Below are 16,996 nucleotides of genomic sequence, written 5' to 3'. Positions count from 1 at the left end.
TACGAAACCATGTTGACTCTGCCTGATTGCCTTGAATTTTTCTAAGCGCCCCACTATAACATCTTTATTAATAGCTTCTAACATTTTCCCTGTGACAGATGTTAGGTTAATTGGCCTATAGTTTCCTGCTTTCTGTCTCCCTCCTTTTTTGAATAAAGGAGTTATATTTGCTATTTTCCATCTAATGGAGCCTTCCCTGAATCTAGGGAATTTTGAAAAATTAAAACCAATGCATCAACGGGGCGATCATTTAAGGCTGAGCTGAGTAATTTCTTCATTCAAAGCGTTTGAATCTTCAGAGTATCCCAGGGGTTTAAGGATGCTCCATTATTAAATATATTTAAAACTAAGATAGATGGATTTTTAATCCTTCAAGGAATTAAGGATATGGGGAGTGGATGAGTAAGTGGAGTTGAATGACGGAGCAAGCTCAAGGTGCTCCACTGCTGCTCCTATTTCTTAAGTTCTTATGTTTTTAGGTTGACCAAAGCAATTTGCAGTTGTTTCCAACCTATTTAATGTATTGTGAATGTGGTGTAAAGCCATGTAGACCAGAATTTCCCACGTTTTCATCCACAGATATCTGTTCTGAGTTGCATTGTATCTATGTTGTGGGCCTCTGTGTCCCTGGGTTGGCAAGAGGCGAGAACTTGGGTGTGCTTTGAGCCCCTGGTTGCTGGTTGTTGATGCCCGCTGGAGACTCTATGTGTGGGTGTTGAGTCAGGACAGGATTGGAGTTTTGGTGCAACACTTCCATGGTCAAAAAGCCTGCTAACACTCGCTGATGAAGAATAGCTGCTTGGGGAATGTCTGAGGTTTGGGGAAAAGTAGAAGGTGGATTTATAAAAAGAAATGGTGTTTCTTCTCCTTAAACCACTGCCATCAGTCCCTGTGCTGACGGTGCTCCTGCAGTGGCGTTTGAAGATGAAGTTTCCAGGATTGAGCGCTGCTGGCAATATAATACCAAGTCACGATGGTGTGAGGCTTGGAGAGGATCTTTCAGATGGTGTTCCTGAAACATTGCCGCTCTTGTCCCTTGGTGGGACTAAGCGATGCTGCTGAAATAAGGTTGCTGGGTTGCTTCCTGTAGGTGATGCCGGACTCCCAAGACTTAATAAAAAAAAAAGCTACTTTTCCTTTTGATTTCTCCAGTTGCTATCTCCCTGGTCTGCCCATCATTTCAGTCAAGCCTCTACTGTTCTGTAGCTGACCAAGAAGGGACCGTGAGCAGCTCAGTTAGGAGTTAGGTTATTCACACACCCCGTCCAACCCCATTACCCCCAATGTGGCTCTTGTCACTTTAGAAATATTGGGTTCATTCATGTCTAGGTTCTAATGTCCAGCACATTAGACCATTACTGAACTACCCTAGATTGCTGCTGTTTTGTGACTGCATTTTGGCACACGGAGGGGGCAGGGGAGGCCAAGTTCTGATGCTGCAGACCATCACTGACACAGCCAGCCACAGCCCAAAGTAACTGATCTGTTTCCATCCAGGAGGAGGTGGTCCGATTTCAGAGGGAGCAACAGGAGGAGGCCGCCCGACGCCAAAGAGAGGAGGAGGATCGCCGACAAGAGGAAGCCCTGAGGCGACGTGACGAGGAAGAAAGGCGGCAGATGGAGGACATCCTCCGAAAGCAGGTGACTTGCTGCGTCTTTACTGTGTGTGTGGGCCATGTCCCTAAACCAGATTGTATCTTCATTAATATATGCCCTTTGACAGCTATTCATAATTGGTAGGTTCATGCTCTGTGGTGGTTTTTGGTGCGATGATTGTACAACCTCACTGCTTGCGGCAAGTTTACAACGTAATCTGAGACCTGTTAACTATTTGTTGATGGAAGTTCCCTGTCTTCCCCGCCCATAATTCCTTTGCTCTTCCGCATCCTCCGGATTAGCATTGCATTTGCAGGAAGCTTATAGAGGTAGATTTGTGACGTGACTATAAACAGTGGCCCTTCCTTATGAAACGCATCCCACGCTGGAGCCCTCCATCTGGCTGCAATATCTGATCCATAAGAGAATTTCCTGCCACTTGGTGGAAAAATTGGCATGACCATTATGGAGTGGTTGCCCATTTCATCCATGTCGTTTATTTGTTGCCTTCATTCTCTGAGCATTTTATGTGGGTGCAGTGATGCAGTGGTGAGGGTAGAGTACCAGGGCCCAGGCCTACTACCTTGCTCAGTTGCTTAATTGAAATAGTAATGCAAAGTGTAGAATTGGAAAGGAAAGCACCTCTCCCAGTTAAGTGAACATAAAAGTAAGGATGTTATGCTTCAGTTATACAGGGCATTGGTGAGGCCACACTCGAATACTGTGTGCAGTTTTGGTCTCCTTATATAAGTAAGGATGTAAATACATTGGAGGCGGTTCAAAGGAGGTTTACTAGATTGCTACCTGGCACAAGTGGGTTGTCTTGTGAGGAAAGGTTGGACACACTGGGCTTGTTTCCACTGGAGTTTAGAAGAGTGAGGGGTGACTTGATCGAAGTATACGAGATCCTGAGCGACATGACAAGATGGACGTGGAAAGGATGTTTCCTCTTGTGGGCGAGTCCGGAACTAGGGGGCACTGTTTTAAAATGAGGGGCTGCCCGTTTAGGACTGAGATGCGGAGAAATTTTTTCTGAGTGTTGTGCAACTTTGGAACACTCTGCCTCAGAAGGCGGTGAAGGCGGGGTCACTAAATATTTTTAAGGCAGTGGTAGATAGATTCTAGTTAGCCAAAGGAATCCAAGGTTATTGGGGTCAGGTAGGAATGTGGAAATTGAAACACAAGATCACCAGCCATGATCTTATTGAATGGCGGAGCAGGCTCGAGGGACCGAATGGCCTACTTCTGTTCCTAGTTCTTACGTTCTTATGATCCTTATTCACATAGCTGAGAGAGTCTGATGAATTGCTGGCCGCTCAGTCCGTGTTGGGCTTCTCCGCAAAATTCAGTGTGTGCTGTGCAGGGACTGAGAAACTAGAGGCCCGCACGGAGGGAACCCCATAACTGAACTGCGGCAAAACCTCCGCGCACCCGTAATGTATGACTTGCTGTTCAGAATTTTCACAGGGCAAAGCCTGGTTCAGACTGGTGTCTCATTGCATTATTTTTTAAACACGCAGTTTGTCTTTGTTGAATGATAGAAACCTGTGACAGAGGAGGAGCCCATTTGGCCCATTGTGCCATTACTAGCTCTCAGTGTAATTATGCTTAGTTCCATAATGTAGCTTTTTGTGCATAACCCTGTAAGTTCCTCAACCTCAAGTAAATCTTAACATTATTTATAAGTTCAGTTTGTGTCACCTTTACCGGTAAAGCATTCCAGATCCTGACAATTGAGTGGGGAAAAAAATTCAATTTCCCCCTTTTTGCCACTGATTTTAAATCCATGATTTCTGATTATTGACCTGCTCACCAGAGAGAATAATTTTTCTCTGTCTCGTCCCTGGCATCATCCCAGTGAACCACCTTTGTATCCGCTTGGAAAAGCACTTAAAATTTCTTTTGTGTTTTATGTGTCTACATTCCCATTCCTAGGGTACTGCGAGCGAAGTTGGAGCAGGCTCCTTGTTCATCCAGCTTCCTCTTAAATGCGTCTGTGCTATTCTTCTCTACTACTCCATGTGCTTGTGTCTTGTTGTTCCAGGAGAAAGACCGGCGGCAGCAGGATGAGACCCGGCGGTGGCTGGAGGAAGAGGAGAGCAGACGCCAGCTGGAGGAAGAGGCCAGGCGCAGGCTCGCTGAGGAGGAGGAACGCAAACGCAAGGAGATGGATTTACAGCTTCAGCGGCAGCAGGAGCTGCTGAGACACAGACAGCAGCAGGAAGCACTGAGGCGCTTGCAGCAGCAGCAGTTAGCACACATAAAGGTAGCGCTTGCTTATCAATGCCTCTGGAGCTTGGTGGAAGATGGTGTAACTAGATCTTAGTGCATACCAGAGTCTTGGATTTGATTCCCGTCAGACTGATGGGATTAAAATCTCCCTGCTGACTATGCACTTAGTTAAAATGAGATGAGTCTGGCTTTTTTCAGTCTGGTGACAGTTCTCACAGGGCATTTGCAGTACAGCTCTCCTTTACTCTGGGGCCTCTTACAGTCTTGCTGTTCCATTCTGAGTAAACTGAGATTATCTGGCTCTCTCCCTTACTCTTCAGAAGGCTAGAGAATGTAGATAGAGGGCAGTGTTATCCCAGTTTCCCTACAGCAAGTGGAAGGTTCATATTAAAAGCCTTTGGCTTTTATTCTCCTCCTATGGGACCTGGCTTCCTAGCAGCTGCCCTGAGAGATGAGCTTTCGCAGAATTTGATCTTGTAATGTAAGCCGTGGATGGAGGAATAGAGTTATACATATAAGTTTGCAAATGACATTGTCAGGCGGTTACACTAAGTTGTGTGAATGGGTGCAAGAAGCTACAAAGAGACATGGACACTGATGGCACCCAGTCTTACCTCACGACCACCACCTCTCTCGACTCCTCCACTGTTGCTAAATTAGCAAAGTTGCTGATCTGGCATCCACCACTGGATAAGCTGCAATTTTCTCCAGTTAAATATTGGGAAGACTTAAGCCATCTTTTCTTGGTTCCCACTTCAAACTCTGTTCCCCAGCTACTGACTCCATCTCTCTCCCTGGCAACAGTCTGAGATTAAGCCACTCTGTTTGCAACCTTGGTTTTGGCCCCGAGATGAGCTGCTGACCTCACATGCACGCCATCTCTAAGACTGCCTATCTCCAACTCTGTAACATTGTTTGACTCAGCCCCTATCTCTGCTCTTTTGCTGAAACCCTCGATCATGACTTTGTTACCTCTAGACTCGACTATTCTGATGCCTCGCTGGCTGGTCCCCTGCATTCTACCCTCCGAGGCTTGAGGTCACCTTAAACTCTGCGGATCAAGTGTTCCAGAGTGGACCTTGTTCACTGTATTGGTGGATGGCATTCAGTGACCACCCCTTTGTGTTGCTTCACATCCACTCCCCCACCCTCCCGGGCCCACTGCGTTGCTGCAATGCTTCTGTTTGTTGGGGGTGGGGTGTTGTGGGGTCATTACTCAGCAGCAGCTGAATTGATGAACTGCCTGGAGAGGAGCTGATTCGAAAGGTGATATGAGGGGGGGGAGACAAAATCCCTCAAGGCCCATGGAATAGAATCCGACTTCATAACTTAGCATCAGTACCTGACCCCTAACTGTGCTGAAGCTTTGTCAGAGACTAGCTAGTGAAGGAGTTTGAGTGGGAGGTTAGATTAGCCATGTGTGAGACCCCCTTACCCCTCGGTGGGGGTTTACTTCCCCACTTGTGAGCAAGACCAGAATTAGTGACCATTATGTAAGGTGATTGCCATTAAATCCAATAGGGAGTCCAGGCGAAACTCCTTTGCTTGGCGGCTGATGAAAATGTAGGGCGCTCTACCTCAGGAAATAGTTGGGGAAAATAGATCTGATGTATTTAAATGGTTGTTAGATCAGCACGAGGGAGAAAGGAATAGGAGGATATGCTGGTAGGGTTAGACGAAGAGAGGGGGCATGAAATAACATAACCACTGGGATAGGCCTGTTGGGCCAGAGGGTCTGTTCCTGTGTTGCAGATGTGATGTGACTCTAAATGTTGCAAGGTAAGAACTGACCTGTTGTTCCTTCATCAGATCCCATCTTCCAATTCATGGGGGCAGCAGTCCAACTCCGGAGCACCTCTCCAGAAGCTGGAGGAGGAGCGGGAACGGGAGCGACAGCGCAGGGAGGAGGTAAGGCGGACAAGAATACACTTTTATCATTTAAAAGTGCATCCCTGCCTGTGGCCTACCACGCTGCTTGCCACGTGTGGTCTGGGAGCTTGTCCAAGCAAAGAGCTGAGCTGGCAGGCTATTTGGCAGCATGTGGCATCGCAGGAGCTTGATCCTATTCTTGCCCAACATTGTTGGGCACCTGTTTCTTTTTGAGTGGCAAACCTCAGTGTGTTTACCCTGATTGGTATTGCAGCTCTGACACCAGGCTGCTGAGCAGAATTCCAGCTCCCTGTCATCTGCCCTGGTGGAGACCAACTAAAGAAGCCAGCAATGTGGCAACTTGTGGACAATGAGACTCTCGTAATTTTGTGTTGTACATCTACCCACTAGAGCCTTCAGGGGAAACTCATATTTCTGAAGCGAAGGGACCTGGGGGTGGGAATGCATTATTGCTTTACAATACAGAGCGCAGAATTGCCATAATGTTCTGAAGTGAGCTGTCCAAAATGCAGTTGAGTTTCCTTTTCTTGGTAATCTGATGCAGTGATGAAAATGATCCTGCTCTCAGGATGACATATGATGCCTTCAGTTGCCGCTGTGAAGTCTTGCACAGTGCTCCTCTGAACTAGTCAATTCCACTGCCCCACTGCCACCCCCTCAACATGCTGACTCGTTGCGGTGTGACAGGAGCTCTCTCGTGCCTCGTCTATTTGAACATTAATCTTGTGTCTGTGTTGTGTTTGTGTGTTGGTCAGCAGGTCTTTTTTTTTTCATTCATGGGACGTAGGCATCTCTGGCAAGGCCAGCATTTATTATCTATCGCTAATTGCCCTCAAGGTGGCGCTGACCTGCCCACTTGACCTGCTGCAGTCCATTTGACTCACAGGCACACAGGCTCAACGCTGTCCTCCACACCTCACAGAGGTCATGGTGGGGAGGGGGGGCAGAATTCTAAGCAAGAATCCTGTCCTCACTCTCTCCTGATGGCAGGCCTGTTTGCAGCATCTTTCACTCAGCTGAGATCAAATAACCAGCACAGGCTGTGAACTGAACCTGCCACTTCCTACCCTGTATCGGCTATTTTACTTGTTGCCTTCACTAAGCTAACGGACAACTTTGGAGCAGACCTTGAATTCAGATTTAAAAAACTACTGCATTTCTGTGGTGCCTTTAACCTACCCATTGATCTCAAGGTGCTTCAGTTGAGCATAATCGAACAAAATTTGACACTCAGCCTCTTAAGGAGATATGAAGACAGGACTGAAAGCTTGGTCAGTGAGAAGCAAAGCCAAAGAAGTTTAGGGAGCAAATTTCAGAGCTAAGGGCCCAGAAAGCTGAAGGCCAGTGGCGCAGTGATTAAAACCAGTGATGCTGAAAACTTGAGAACTGGAGGAGCATGGAGATCTTGGAGGGTTGTAGGGCTGGAGGCAGTTACAGAGACAGGGAGGGGCAAGGCTACATTGGGATTTCAAAACAGGGCTGAGTTTTAAAGTAAAGCCATCGCCCTAGTGGGACCAATAGAGGCCAGTATAGTCCAGTAATTGTAATACTGTTCTTGACTTCCAAGGTCAGGTGCACATAGACTGGTGCAGCCAGAGGTTGCATAGTATTAAGGATTAGATCACAGTTTATCTCCCATTGACATACGGAAAGTGATGAGTGGGCATTCTGCACCCAGTGCATTCAGTGATGGATCCTGTATGCCTGCAATGGCTGGCAGGAAAGTCAGCAGCAGCCCGGGCTCCTCTGGTGTATGGCTGTCGACTGGTCATGTAAAAAGAGTATGGCCAAGCCTCGATGATGCATATGCTCCATCCACCCTTTGTCTGCGGGAGCCACGAAAACATAAGCATAGAAAATTGTAATTAAATTTGAAAAAGCGAGTGAATTTTAATGTTCTTTGCTGCAGCAGTGCCGTCAGCAACAGGAGATAATGAAGGCCCTTCAACAGCACCAGCAGCAGAAGTCACCTGGCTGGAACAATATCCCCAAGCAGTCAATGTCTGTCAAATCACTACTGGAGATGCAGCAAGAGCTGCAGAAACAGCAACAGCAAAGGGCGCAGGCACGAGCAGTGAGTATCGTTTAGCCCACCCAAATTCAATTCCTTTCCCACAACGCTTTCTTCTGGCAAGCTGACTCTTTCTGGCTACCCAGATTCTGGGTAGCTTATCTGAGCAACTCTCTCCCTGTCAACAGGGTATGTACGCCAACAGAATGTTCAGTTGTGTGGGCATCACACCTGAAGCTAATCCTCTCCTCGCCACTGTTGCTGATTAGCGAGCAGAGGACATGAACTGCTCTGGTCGCAGTTTGTTGTAACATCACGAACACTTGTAAACAGAAGGCGTTTACATTTAGAAACTGTGATCAGAGAAAATCACCACCAAGACGTGCAGAGCCATCTTAACTTCACTGTGGCTGTCCCCTGCATCAAGTGGGGCATATACTTCAATCTCTAGTGTGTATTAGACAGTGACAAGTAATGCTGAAATTTGACAGGTCTCTACTCCCCCACCCCCCACCCCCCCACCCACAGACAATTGTAGAGAAGAAATTAATGTGCAACTTTGGGAGGAAAATAACTCTTTTTAGAATTGTGAAGCTTTTCATTCCATTCCTTAGTTCACCCTTTCCTCCCCTCAAACCCTTTTCCTACTTCTCCCACATCTCCTTCCCCTTCCTCATCACTCTCCAAGAGCTCACTCTCAATCAGCCTTTTCTCTCCCACCCTCCTGCTTTCCACAGCCCCCCGACACCTTCCCCCTTCCCTCCTTTCCCTCCCTCCCCTCTCACTCCCCAATGCCCACTCTCCTTTTCCCGTTTTCTCTCTTTGAGCTGGCTGCAGTGACTTACCCTTTCCCCTTTCCCTGATCCTCATTGAGTAGATGTTGGAACTCAGGCCTTGCCCTGCTCCTCATTGTGCCTGAGGTGGATGAGCTGCTGCTAACTAGTTACTATTGTGTGTTGGGTTGGCCTGTGGCCAGGGTTTTGTAAAGTGATGGACAGTGGCTCGAGTATATTGCCTTGTCTTTCCTCTGTCTTTGCTGAATACTTTCTCTGTCCTTTTTTCTGTCTGCCATTAGCATTCCAGTATACCTATCAACAACTCATCAGTGTGGGGATTGCCCGGTCAGTGGGGGTCTGATATGAACAGCATGTGGAGTGTACATGAAAGTAAGAACTCTAACATAAGCCTATGGGGGGACGAAGCTGTGAAGAGCACGGGCCCTGTGATCAGGAGCGCAGGGCTGAAGAACAGCAGGAGCAGTCCCTCACTAAGGTTTGTCTCTCCGTTCTCCCAAACAGTGCATAGTGCTCGGTTTTTCATGTTTTAATACATGGGGGTGGGGAGGATCTGTCCTGTGAAAGGATATTGGGAGGTCTGTGGTTCAATGGAGCCAAAGAAAGGGCGTTTTCCAGCATCTAATGAAGACGAGTAGCAGTTGGCACAAAGGTGAGAGATTTCGATGTAATAGGTTGAGAAAAACGATTCCCTTGGAAGCAAGAAGCCCTAGATTTAAAATCATTAGTGGAGGGGTGGAGGGGTGGGGATCCAGAGTGGAGGTGAAATTCTTTGTCACCACATTGTCGGGATCTGGAGCTGACTGCAAACATTATTGTAAAAGGGAGTTGAGCAGGTCCCTGAAAATGAGGAACTTATCAGAGTTATGGAAATGTAAATAGGTGACGATAAATCAGCATAGCTGTGATGGGTCGAATGGTCTCCTGTGCTGCATTCGGTATTTTGCTTTTGTTTCATTAGGGAGCCAGGCTGGGTTGACTTTGATGTTCTCTCAGGGTTGACTCTACAAATAGAAGTCATTAAAAAATAGACGAAGGCTGTAATAGCTTGCCTCCAAATTTCAGTCTTATGTGTCTCTGTTCCAAAGTTCGCTTTGGAGGAGCCTCATGTTTGAACTTTATCTGGCTGTCATATTGGCGTACCCACGGCTGCAATGTTATTATTTTTTTAAAATCTCTTTTTCTGCAGCGACTCGTACGGGATTCCTACCAGACCGAGTAAAAAGAAGACTGAAGAGGAGGAGAAGTTACTGAAGCTGTTCCAGGGAATGAACAAAACCCAAGATGGCTTCACGCAATGGTGTGAGCAAATGCTGCATGTTCTTAACACAGCCAACAACCTGGATGGTACGAGTCAATATTCCACATTTCTCTTCAATCTAACCACATTTGAGGTGCTCGAGTAGCTGATCTGAGTGCTGGGACTTTGTGATCCAAGATTCTCTTTCAGGCCTAGTTTTAGAGTTATGGGATCATAGAGCTCTACAGGACAGAAAAAGGCCCTTCGGCTCATCAAGTCTGCGCTGGTCAAACAAGTACCTAACTAATAAAAACAAAAAAACTGCGGATGCTGGAAATCCAAAACAAAAACAGAATTACCTGGAAAAACTCAGCAGGTCTGGCAGCATCGGCGGAGAAGAAAAGAGTTGACGTTTCGAGTGCTCATGACCCTTCAACAGAACTGTTGAAGTTCTGTTGAAGGGTCATGAGGACTCGAAACGTCAACTCTTTTCTTCTCCGCCGATGCTGCCAGACCTGCTGAGTTTTTCCAAGTACCTAACTATTCTGATTCCATTTTCCAGCACTGGGCCCATAGCCTTGTATGCCATGGCATCGCAAGTGCACATCCCAATACTTCTTAAATGTTATGAGGGTTTTTGTCTCTACCACGCTTTCAGGCAGTGAGTTTCAGATTCCCACCACCCTCTGGGTGAAAAAAAGCTTCCTCACATTCGCTCTAAACCTCCTGCCCCTTACTTTAAATCTATGCCCCCTGGTTATTGATCCCTCCCCCAAGGGGAAAAGTTCCTTCCTATCTACCCTATCTATGCCCCTCATAATTTTACACAACTCAATCATGTCCCCCCCCCAATCTCCTCTGCTCCAGGGAAAATAACCCCAGTCTATCCAATCTCTCCTCATAACTAAAACTCTCCAGCCCAGGCAACATCCTGGTGAATCTCCTCTGCATTCCCTCCAGTGCAATCACATCTTTCCTACAATGTGGATTCCAGAACTGCACACAATACTCTAGCTGTGGCCTAACTGTGTTTTATACAGTTCCAGCATAGTGTTTTTTTTTAACAGTCTGATTATATTCAAAGTTCAGTTTCTCGGCCTTCCATGCATTTTTGGGGTTGAGAGCGTGAGGCAGTTTATTTGACTGCCTTCATGGGTAGTGTGACTATGGGAGAGGGGTTGTATCTCCCCACTGCACAGGTAATAAGACCACCTTGGTAAGTTTTGCATAAGGTGTCCAAAAAAAAGCTTTTTGCCCCTTGCAATGAGAGAGGGTGATGGATCACTTGCTGTCAAGACTGTTGTTGTTCTTGCTGTCGAATGGCAGCCAAGAATGGTCAACTGCTGTCCTCTTTCACCCTCTTCATCCACCAGTCCACCCCCCACATACACGCTGGCCATGATGAACTAACTGAGCGAATGAATTCGGGCATCGGATGTGAACCCATTCACTAAGCGACGCCACCTTCTGTTTTCACTCCTTGCCAGCCACATTCAGGTCTGTTGCCTTCAGCTGAAGCGGTCACTCTGGCTGACCATTTCTGTGCTTATTGATTCCATCCCATCCCCTGTTTCTGAGATTCCAACACCCCCCACCCCCCCCCCAGCAATCTTGGGATGTCTCGTAAAAATCTGGATCCGAAATTCCACTTTGTAATTACTGGGGATGATGAGGGATCGGAACTAAATTAAGAGAGCTTGTCCCCTCCCCAATTTCTTTCCTCAAGAGTTTAGTCAGGGACTCCTTAACTTGGTGACACTTTGTACTCTCCAATGTGTAGGATGTTAACATTGGGACAACTAGGTGCATGTTTCAGGCATTCAGTACCTGCATTGAAAAGTCCTAGGCCATGTAAAGCACAGTGGAGCTCCTGCTACTACTTCAGAAGAACAGCCTTCACTAAGGACCAGGATTACATTTTTCACTTTCCACATCGACTGTTGTGGCTCTGAGTGAGACCACCAGGTGACCATAAGGGGCAGCCGTGTGGTTTGAGCCCACGATCGCTCGAACCGGATTGAGGCAACCAAAATTCAGTTTTAAGTTAGGTTATTCAAGCTAGCAGAGAGAGAGAGGAAACTTGATTTGTGTGGGTCTTCGGATTGGATAGGTGACGGTTTCTAATATTTTTTCCCAAAGTATACTTTATTCATAAAATACCTAAAAGTTCATTCCAAAACATTTCAAATTAGACATTTCAGAAAGTGCAATAATATTTAAATTTGTAGATAATGTTGCATCCTGAGGTGCCTCAATACAATTGCATTACTATATACATTCAGTGACAAACACACAGCCCAAGGGCTTCTGCAATCTTACCAGCCTCTTGGTGTACTATGGCTGAGAGGCCTTAAAAGGTGGCCTTTCCCCATTGCACCTTTGCGGCGGCTTCCCCAAGCTTTCCTGTGTCTCTCAGCACTAGTCCTGGACCTCGGAATGTGCCGGCCTGCAGCGCTTGGTCGGGGACAACCCTTGGCATTGGAAGACCAACAAGTTTCGGGCAGACCAAATAGCGTCTTCCCCTGAGTTGTTGAGTTCCTAATGATGAGGCAGAGTTTCTAGTTTGGAAAGTGAGTTGAATGTTTGATCTCGTCTGGGTTTTCACTGGCACCTTTGTCGTTGCAGTCCCCACATTTGTATCCTTCCTTAAAGAAGTGGACTCGCCATACGAGGTGCATGATTACATCCGTGCTTATCTGGGTGACACCCCGGAGGCCAAAGAGTTTGCCAAGCAGTTCCTGGAGCGTCGTGCCAAACAAAAGGCCAACCAGCAAAGGCAGCAACAGCAACAGGTAGTGTATGGATAGTAAAAGGAGCAGCACAGCTCTGCTTTCCTGTTGGAAACTTTCCCCGATGTGGCAGAATGCCTCCTCTATAAAGTCGCAAAAGCGTAATTATTGTACGTACCTAATGAACTCATGTTAGATTAATGGAATCATGTTGCCATTTTTAACACTGGCTTGAAATGATTTCAGAACTGGAGAACTGTTCTTCCTGTTTTCTCCGTCCCTCTCTTTGGCTGGGGTGGCATTCTCTGCTCACTGTCTGCTCACCTGCCCATAATTTGCTCAGGTAACCATTTTCTTCGGTTCCACCTCCTCAGTCCATTGCAGGAGTATAGCCCAATGTGATCAATGTGGAAAGCAGCAACTCTCTACACGTTATATTGTGAAGAACCACTTTATCTTCTGTGTGGGTAGGTTGAGAGGGTTAGAGCTGGAAAAATCTCATGGCTTTCCTGACCTGTGGAAGATGCATCCGAATCTCGGAGTAGCATGTCACAGTAATGGGCAGGGAGCATCTTGTGTTGGGATCCAATTTCCTGAGGATTGATGGTGTTTTCCCTTTCTTTTCCTAGTTAACAAAGGAGCTTTTAAGCCTCACCGGGAACCTCGCTCTGCAGCCTGACAGGTTACAGGTTAGCATGGAACTTATCTTCCAGTTTATCTCATTACTACCCTAGTTACAAGTGACCGGGTGCAGGATTGTGTTTTACTGACTTTCATTGGCTCCTGAGTCTGGCGCTAGTTGTGGCTTGTTCAAGGGATGGTATATAGGACATCCAACTCAAAAAACGGTGGGAAAGGAATGAGAGCGAAGAGTGTAGTTTTGAATGACCATTGCAGCCTCGTTTACCTACTGCATTCTCCTGTGGTTCCAAACCGTGGTCTTACTGGGCAGTGAGGCATTCATGGACTGGCCCCCACACCAGCAGCATCCAGTGATGACTGGTGCTCCTGGCTGACCATTGCTTATGCAAGGCATCTGTACCTGCAGGGTTTGCTTCGTCAATGGACTGGATGACACTAACTCCAGAACTTTCCAGAAGTGGTTTGGGGGAGTTGGTTGTGGGGAGAGCAGGGGGTAATGCAAGGGGAGCCAGCACGTGGAGCTGCTGCCCTGTGGGGAGCAGTACTGGTGGACCCTGCCAGCAGGTGGATTTGGAATTGGGTGCCTGGTTTCACCCTTCTTCCCCCCAGCCCCTGCCAATCCTTGGCTGATGGTGCCAGCTGCTGCTGGGTTGTCCAGTTACCGCCTAATCCCTGCCAGCCCAGAGGCCACTGAAGCCAGTTGCGATATCGCTTCCGACTGAGTGAAGTTACTCATTCCAAAGGTTCTGAGAAACTAATTGTGTGATGGTTTCTCTTGTGTCAGGACTCTATCTGGGGGATCAGTTCAAACAGCCTACAGTCACTATTCCAGGGGAACCACAACAGTGCACAGCAGTCGTCTTATGAGAGCTCGCAAGCTGGGAAAAAGAAAAAGAAACAAAAGATGGTGCGGGCTGATCCGAGTATTCTGGGTAAGAGTCACTCTCTCCTCTGACTGTGTCGCCACGATCTGCATTGCCTGGAACCCACAACAGGGGATAGAACCACTGGACTGAATACTCACTGCACCGCTCGGTGTCACTCCTGATCTCTTCAGTCCCCAGTCATTTCTGGTTCACATGCCCATCCGCGGCTTTTGGCCAGTTCTGCGATGGAGAACTTCATTTCATGCAGCTCTTCTTTCCCCTCAGAGTGAAAGAATTAACTCGACGTCGAGGAGATTGGGCTCCACCTGATGCCTTCAATCCCAACAGGAAAGTGCCTCAGAATGCAGGGAGCAGGATCTTCCTGAAATGTTCCCTCACTGACTCTTGCTTCTTGGTGAAGTCCAGTCTCTCCCTCTGCCCCATCTCCCCTTGATTGGTTGTCTTGGCATTAATTGTGGAATAGGGGGCTGAACTTCCTTATTGCCCTAGGCGGGGGTGGGGGTGGGGGCGTGAATGGAGAAGAGCAGGATGCCTCAGGTTCAATTCCTGCCCACTGCTAAGCCAGCACATGTCAGCCAGGGGGCAGTCAAGGGGCAGCAAAGATCCTGGAAGAACCTGTTGCGAATCCCACCAGTTACATCCAGTGACCTCAGCCTGGCAAGTGTGAGTGTGCGTGGACATTAGTGAGCTCCACTGTGATGCTGTCTCCCTCACAGTCGAATAACAGCCTGTCCCTCCACTTAAATCTCCATGATCAGCATCTGAATGGAGTTACCGGAGGGCAGCTTGTGGAGCCATCCCTGAGCGCGGAGGGGAATCATTATTTCCTGCAATTTTGGGTGCAGTACAGAAATCTTGGTTTGCGTTAGCAGTTCATCTGTAGGGTTACGAGCCGGTTCCGCTCCACATCACCTTGGCTGTCAGGACGGCTGCTGAACCCAGTGCAGAGTCGGTGTGAAAAGGTCGGGGGCAGTGGGGAGTTAGTCCCTTCCTTTTTGAATCTAAATGAACCCCTGTGCTCTCTTTTTGTTTTATAAAACACAGGCTTTTCTGTGAACGCGTCGTCAGAGCGACTGAACATGGGAGAAATAGAGACAATGGATGACTTTTAAACAAGGTTTAAAAAAGAGAGATACCCCTTAAAGCTGCCTTTTAAATCCTACTCGACCGTACCTGGAACATGCTTCATGGCAGGTGGTCACAGTGATGAATCCAGGATCTCTGCTCCCTCTGCTGCCAAGGAGTGTGGAATTCACTTCATTTTTTTGGTGAACCCTCTGGGTACTTCTGTTCTTCATCGGATGAAGCACCTTAATAAACATGCACTTTATTAGACGTTGTACAGAGACTGAAACTGGAGGTTTTCTTGAATTTAAAAAAAAAGTTCCTTTTTTTTGGAAATATATCTGCAAAACACTGTTACTGTTTTTTTTTAAAAAGAAAAAAATGTGTTTTTTTTTGTGTTGGAAAGGATGTGGAGCCTGAAGAAATGCACTTACACAGACTGAATGCAGAACTGGAACTTTTGATGTGCTATAGTTTGGACAATGTGATTGCGAGTTTGGGTCCCTAAGAAAAGGAGAGAGGGAGAGAGAGAGTAAGAAAGAGAGAGAGAGAGAGACAGGGAATCCAAGAGTCAGGAGGCCACTTTCTGAGTTTTACTTTGGTTGCGCACACAGCACCAAGCTACATTGGACTAACCAGAAGAGCACTGCGCAAGTGTGGATTTTCAGCGTTTACGTGGTGCTTTATACAAGGAATGTAAAAAAAAAAAAATAATAAATAAGTAACTTGGACAGGGTGGTTCAAGTGGACTGCTGCGTTGACAGCTTTCTTGTTGGTTTTGTTTCTAAAAAGCAGCTATTTCTCCCCCAGCCCCTCACACGCTTTGGCCCCCTCCTCCACCCTAACCTCTGCCAAGATCTCTTCACCTGGGAATCCCGCCCCAGCATCAGGAAAACCGACCTCCCCCGCTGCCTCGGCGACTACATGCAGCTCCCCACCCCCCCCACCCCTGACGGTGCGGCTGGCCCAGAAGCGGGCAGCGGTGGAACTGGCTGAGGGGAAAGGAAGGGGGAAGAAGGACCGCGGCCTCGGTTTTGCTCCGGGTACTTCGGAAGGTGACAAGACGGCAGCGAACCCCAGGCCCCAACGACCGCCCCCACCCCCTCCCCCCACCCTCCAACCCCACCGAGGGCAGGCGATGTGACAGCACTTGTGCCAGCAGCATTGCTCCTTACCACTCTTCATGTGGGAGCATTTCAGCCACGTGTGTGTGTGTGTGTGTGTGTGTGTGTGTGTGTGTGTGTGAGAGAGAGAGTGTGTTTTGAAAAGGGGATAGTTGTACTTCATCTGTTAAGTGTTTCTTTTCTTCCAAGCGTCTGATCCCCTTTGACATTGATCCAGAGTGGTCATACTGAGGCCCCTCTCTGAACGTTTGCTGCTTTACTTTTGATCCTTGCTACACTGGCTCCGACTAAATAATGCACGTGTTGTTGTTGTTTTGTGCAAGTTTCTTTCTCGTAGTGAACCACATTTTTGTCGTGAAAGCCTTGAGAAACATGCTCATCCTAAAGTAGCGTCCAGCGAGGCCGGGCGGACGTATACAATGTTTATTTCACGAGGCGGCTCTCCGTTGGAGGATTGGGATGCCAGCTGTGTTTCCTCACCTTGTGACCGGACTGGGTAAAGGCCCTCTCTGCTTCTCTTTTGTCTAGCGAGTGTGTTCAAAGTGCCGAGAAATACCCTTCCCTCCCTCTTTCTGCCACCATCTCAGTGCCTCCCTGGGCACCATCTGACATAGTGAGCCCTACGTGATTGGACTCTCCCAGGTTTCAGTCTCTGTGCCCATTAACTTGGCTAAGACTCAGCCTGAAGCATTGTAAGGGTGGGGGTGGAGGGTGGTCGCAGTTTGGTTTCAGCCAGGATTACCTGCTCCTGATGGCTGCCCAGCGGCTCCGGGTTCAAAACCCAAT

General features: G+C 47.7%; 1 protein-coding gene across 8 annotated transcripts in view; it reads left to right on the top strand.

Annotated features, from left to right (window-relative positions):
* The window catches only part of LOC121272259 (GRB10-interacting GYF protein 2-like), a 92,360-nt gene extending 76,515 nt beyond the window's left edge, over positions 1-15,845 (top strand). For 6 of the 8 annotated variants that reach the window (XM_041178793.1, XM_041178792.1, XM_041178794.1 and 3 more), the window contains 10 exons: positions 1,498-1,641; positions 3,641-3,862; positions 5,638-5,736; positions 7,628-7,792; positions 8,805-9,001; positions 9,713-9,870; positions 12,389-12,555; positions 13,122-13,181; positions 13,919-14,066; positions 15,066-15,845. In XM_041178793.1, the coding sequence (XP_041034727.1) occupies positions 1,498-1,641; positions 3,641-3,862; positions 5,638-5,736; positions 7,628-7,792; positions 8,805-9,001; positions 9,713-9,870; positions 12,389-12,555; positions 13,122-13,181; positions 13,919-14,066; positions 15,066-15,133 (1,428 nt within the window). In that variant the 3' untranslated portion in view covers positions 15,134-15,845. The remainder of the gene's footprint in view (positions 1-1,497; positions 1,642-3,640; positions 3,863-5,637; positions 5,737-7,627; positions 7,793-8,804; positions 9,002-9,712; positions 9,871-12,388; positions 12,556-13,121; positions 13,182-13,918; positions 14,067-15,065) is intronic. The other 2 variants (XM_041178796.1, XM_041178791.1) reach the window with 1 other exon arrangement.
* The last annotated feature ends 1,151 nt before the right edge of the window (positions 15,846-16,996 follow it).

Source organism: Carcharodon carcharias, chromosome 33 (genome assembly GCF_017639515.1).
Source record: "Carcharodon carcharias isolate sCarCar2 chromosome 33, sCarCar2.pri, whole genome shotgun sequence".
Taxonomy (NCBI): domain Eukaryota; kingdom Metazoa; phylum Chordata; class Chondrichthyes; order Lamniformes; family Lamnidae; genus Carcharodon; species Carcharodon carcharias.
Note: the sequence above shows the minus strand (reverse complement) of the source record. Positions and strands in the feature narration are given on the sequence as shown.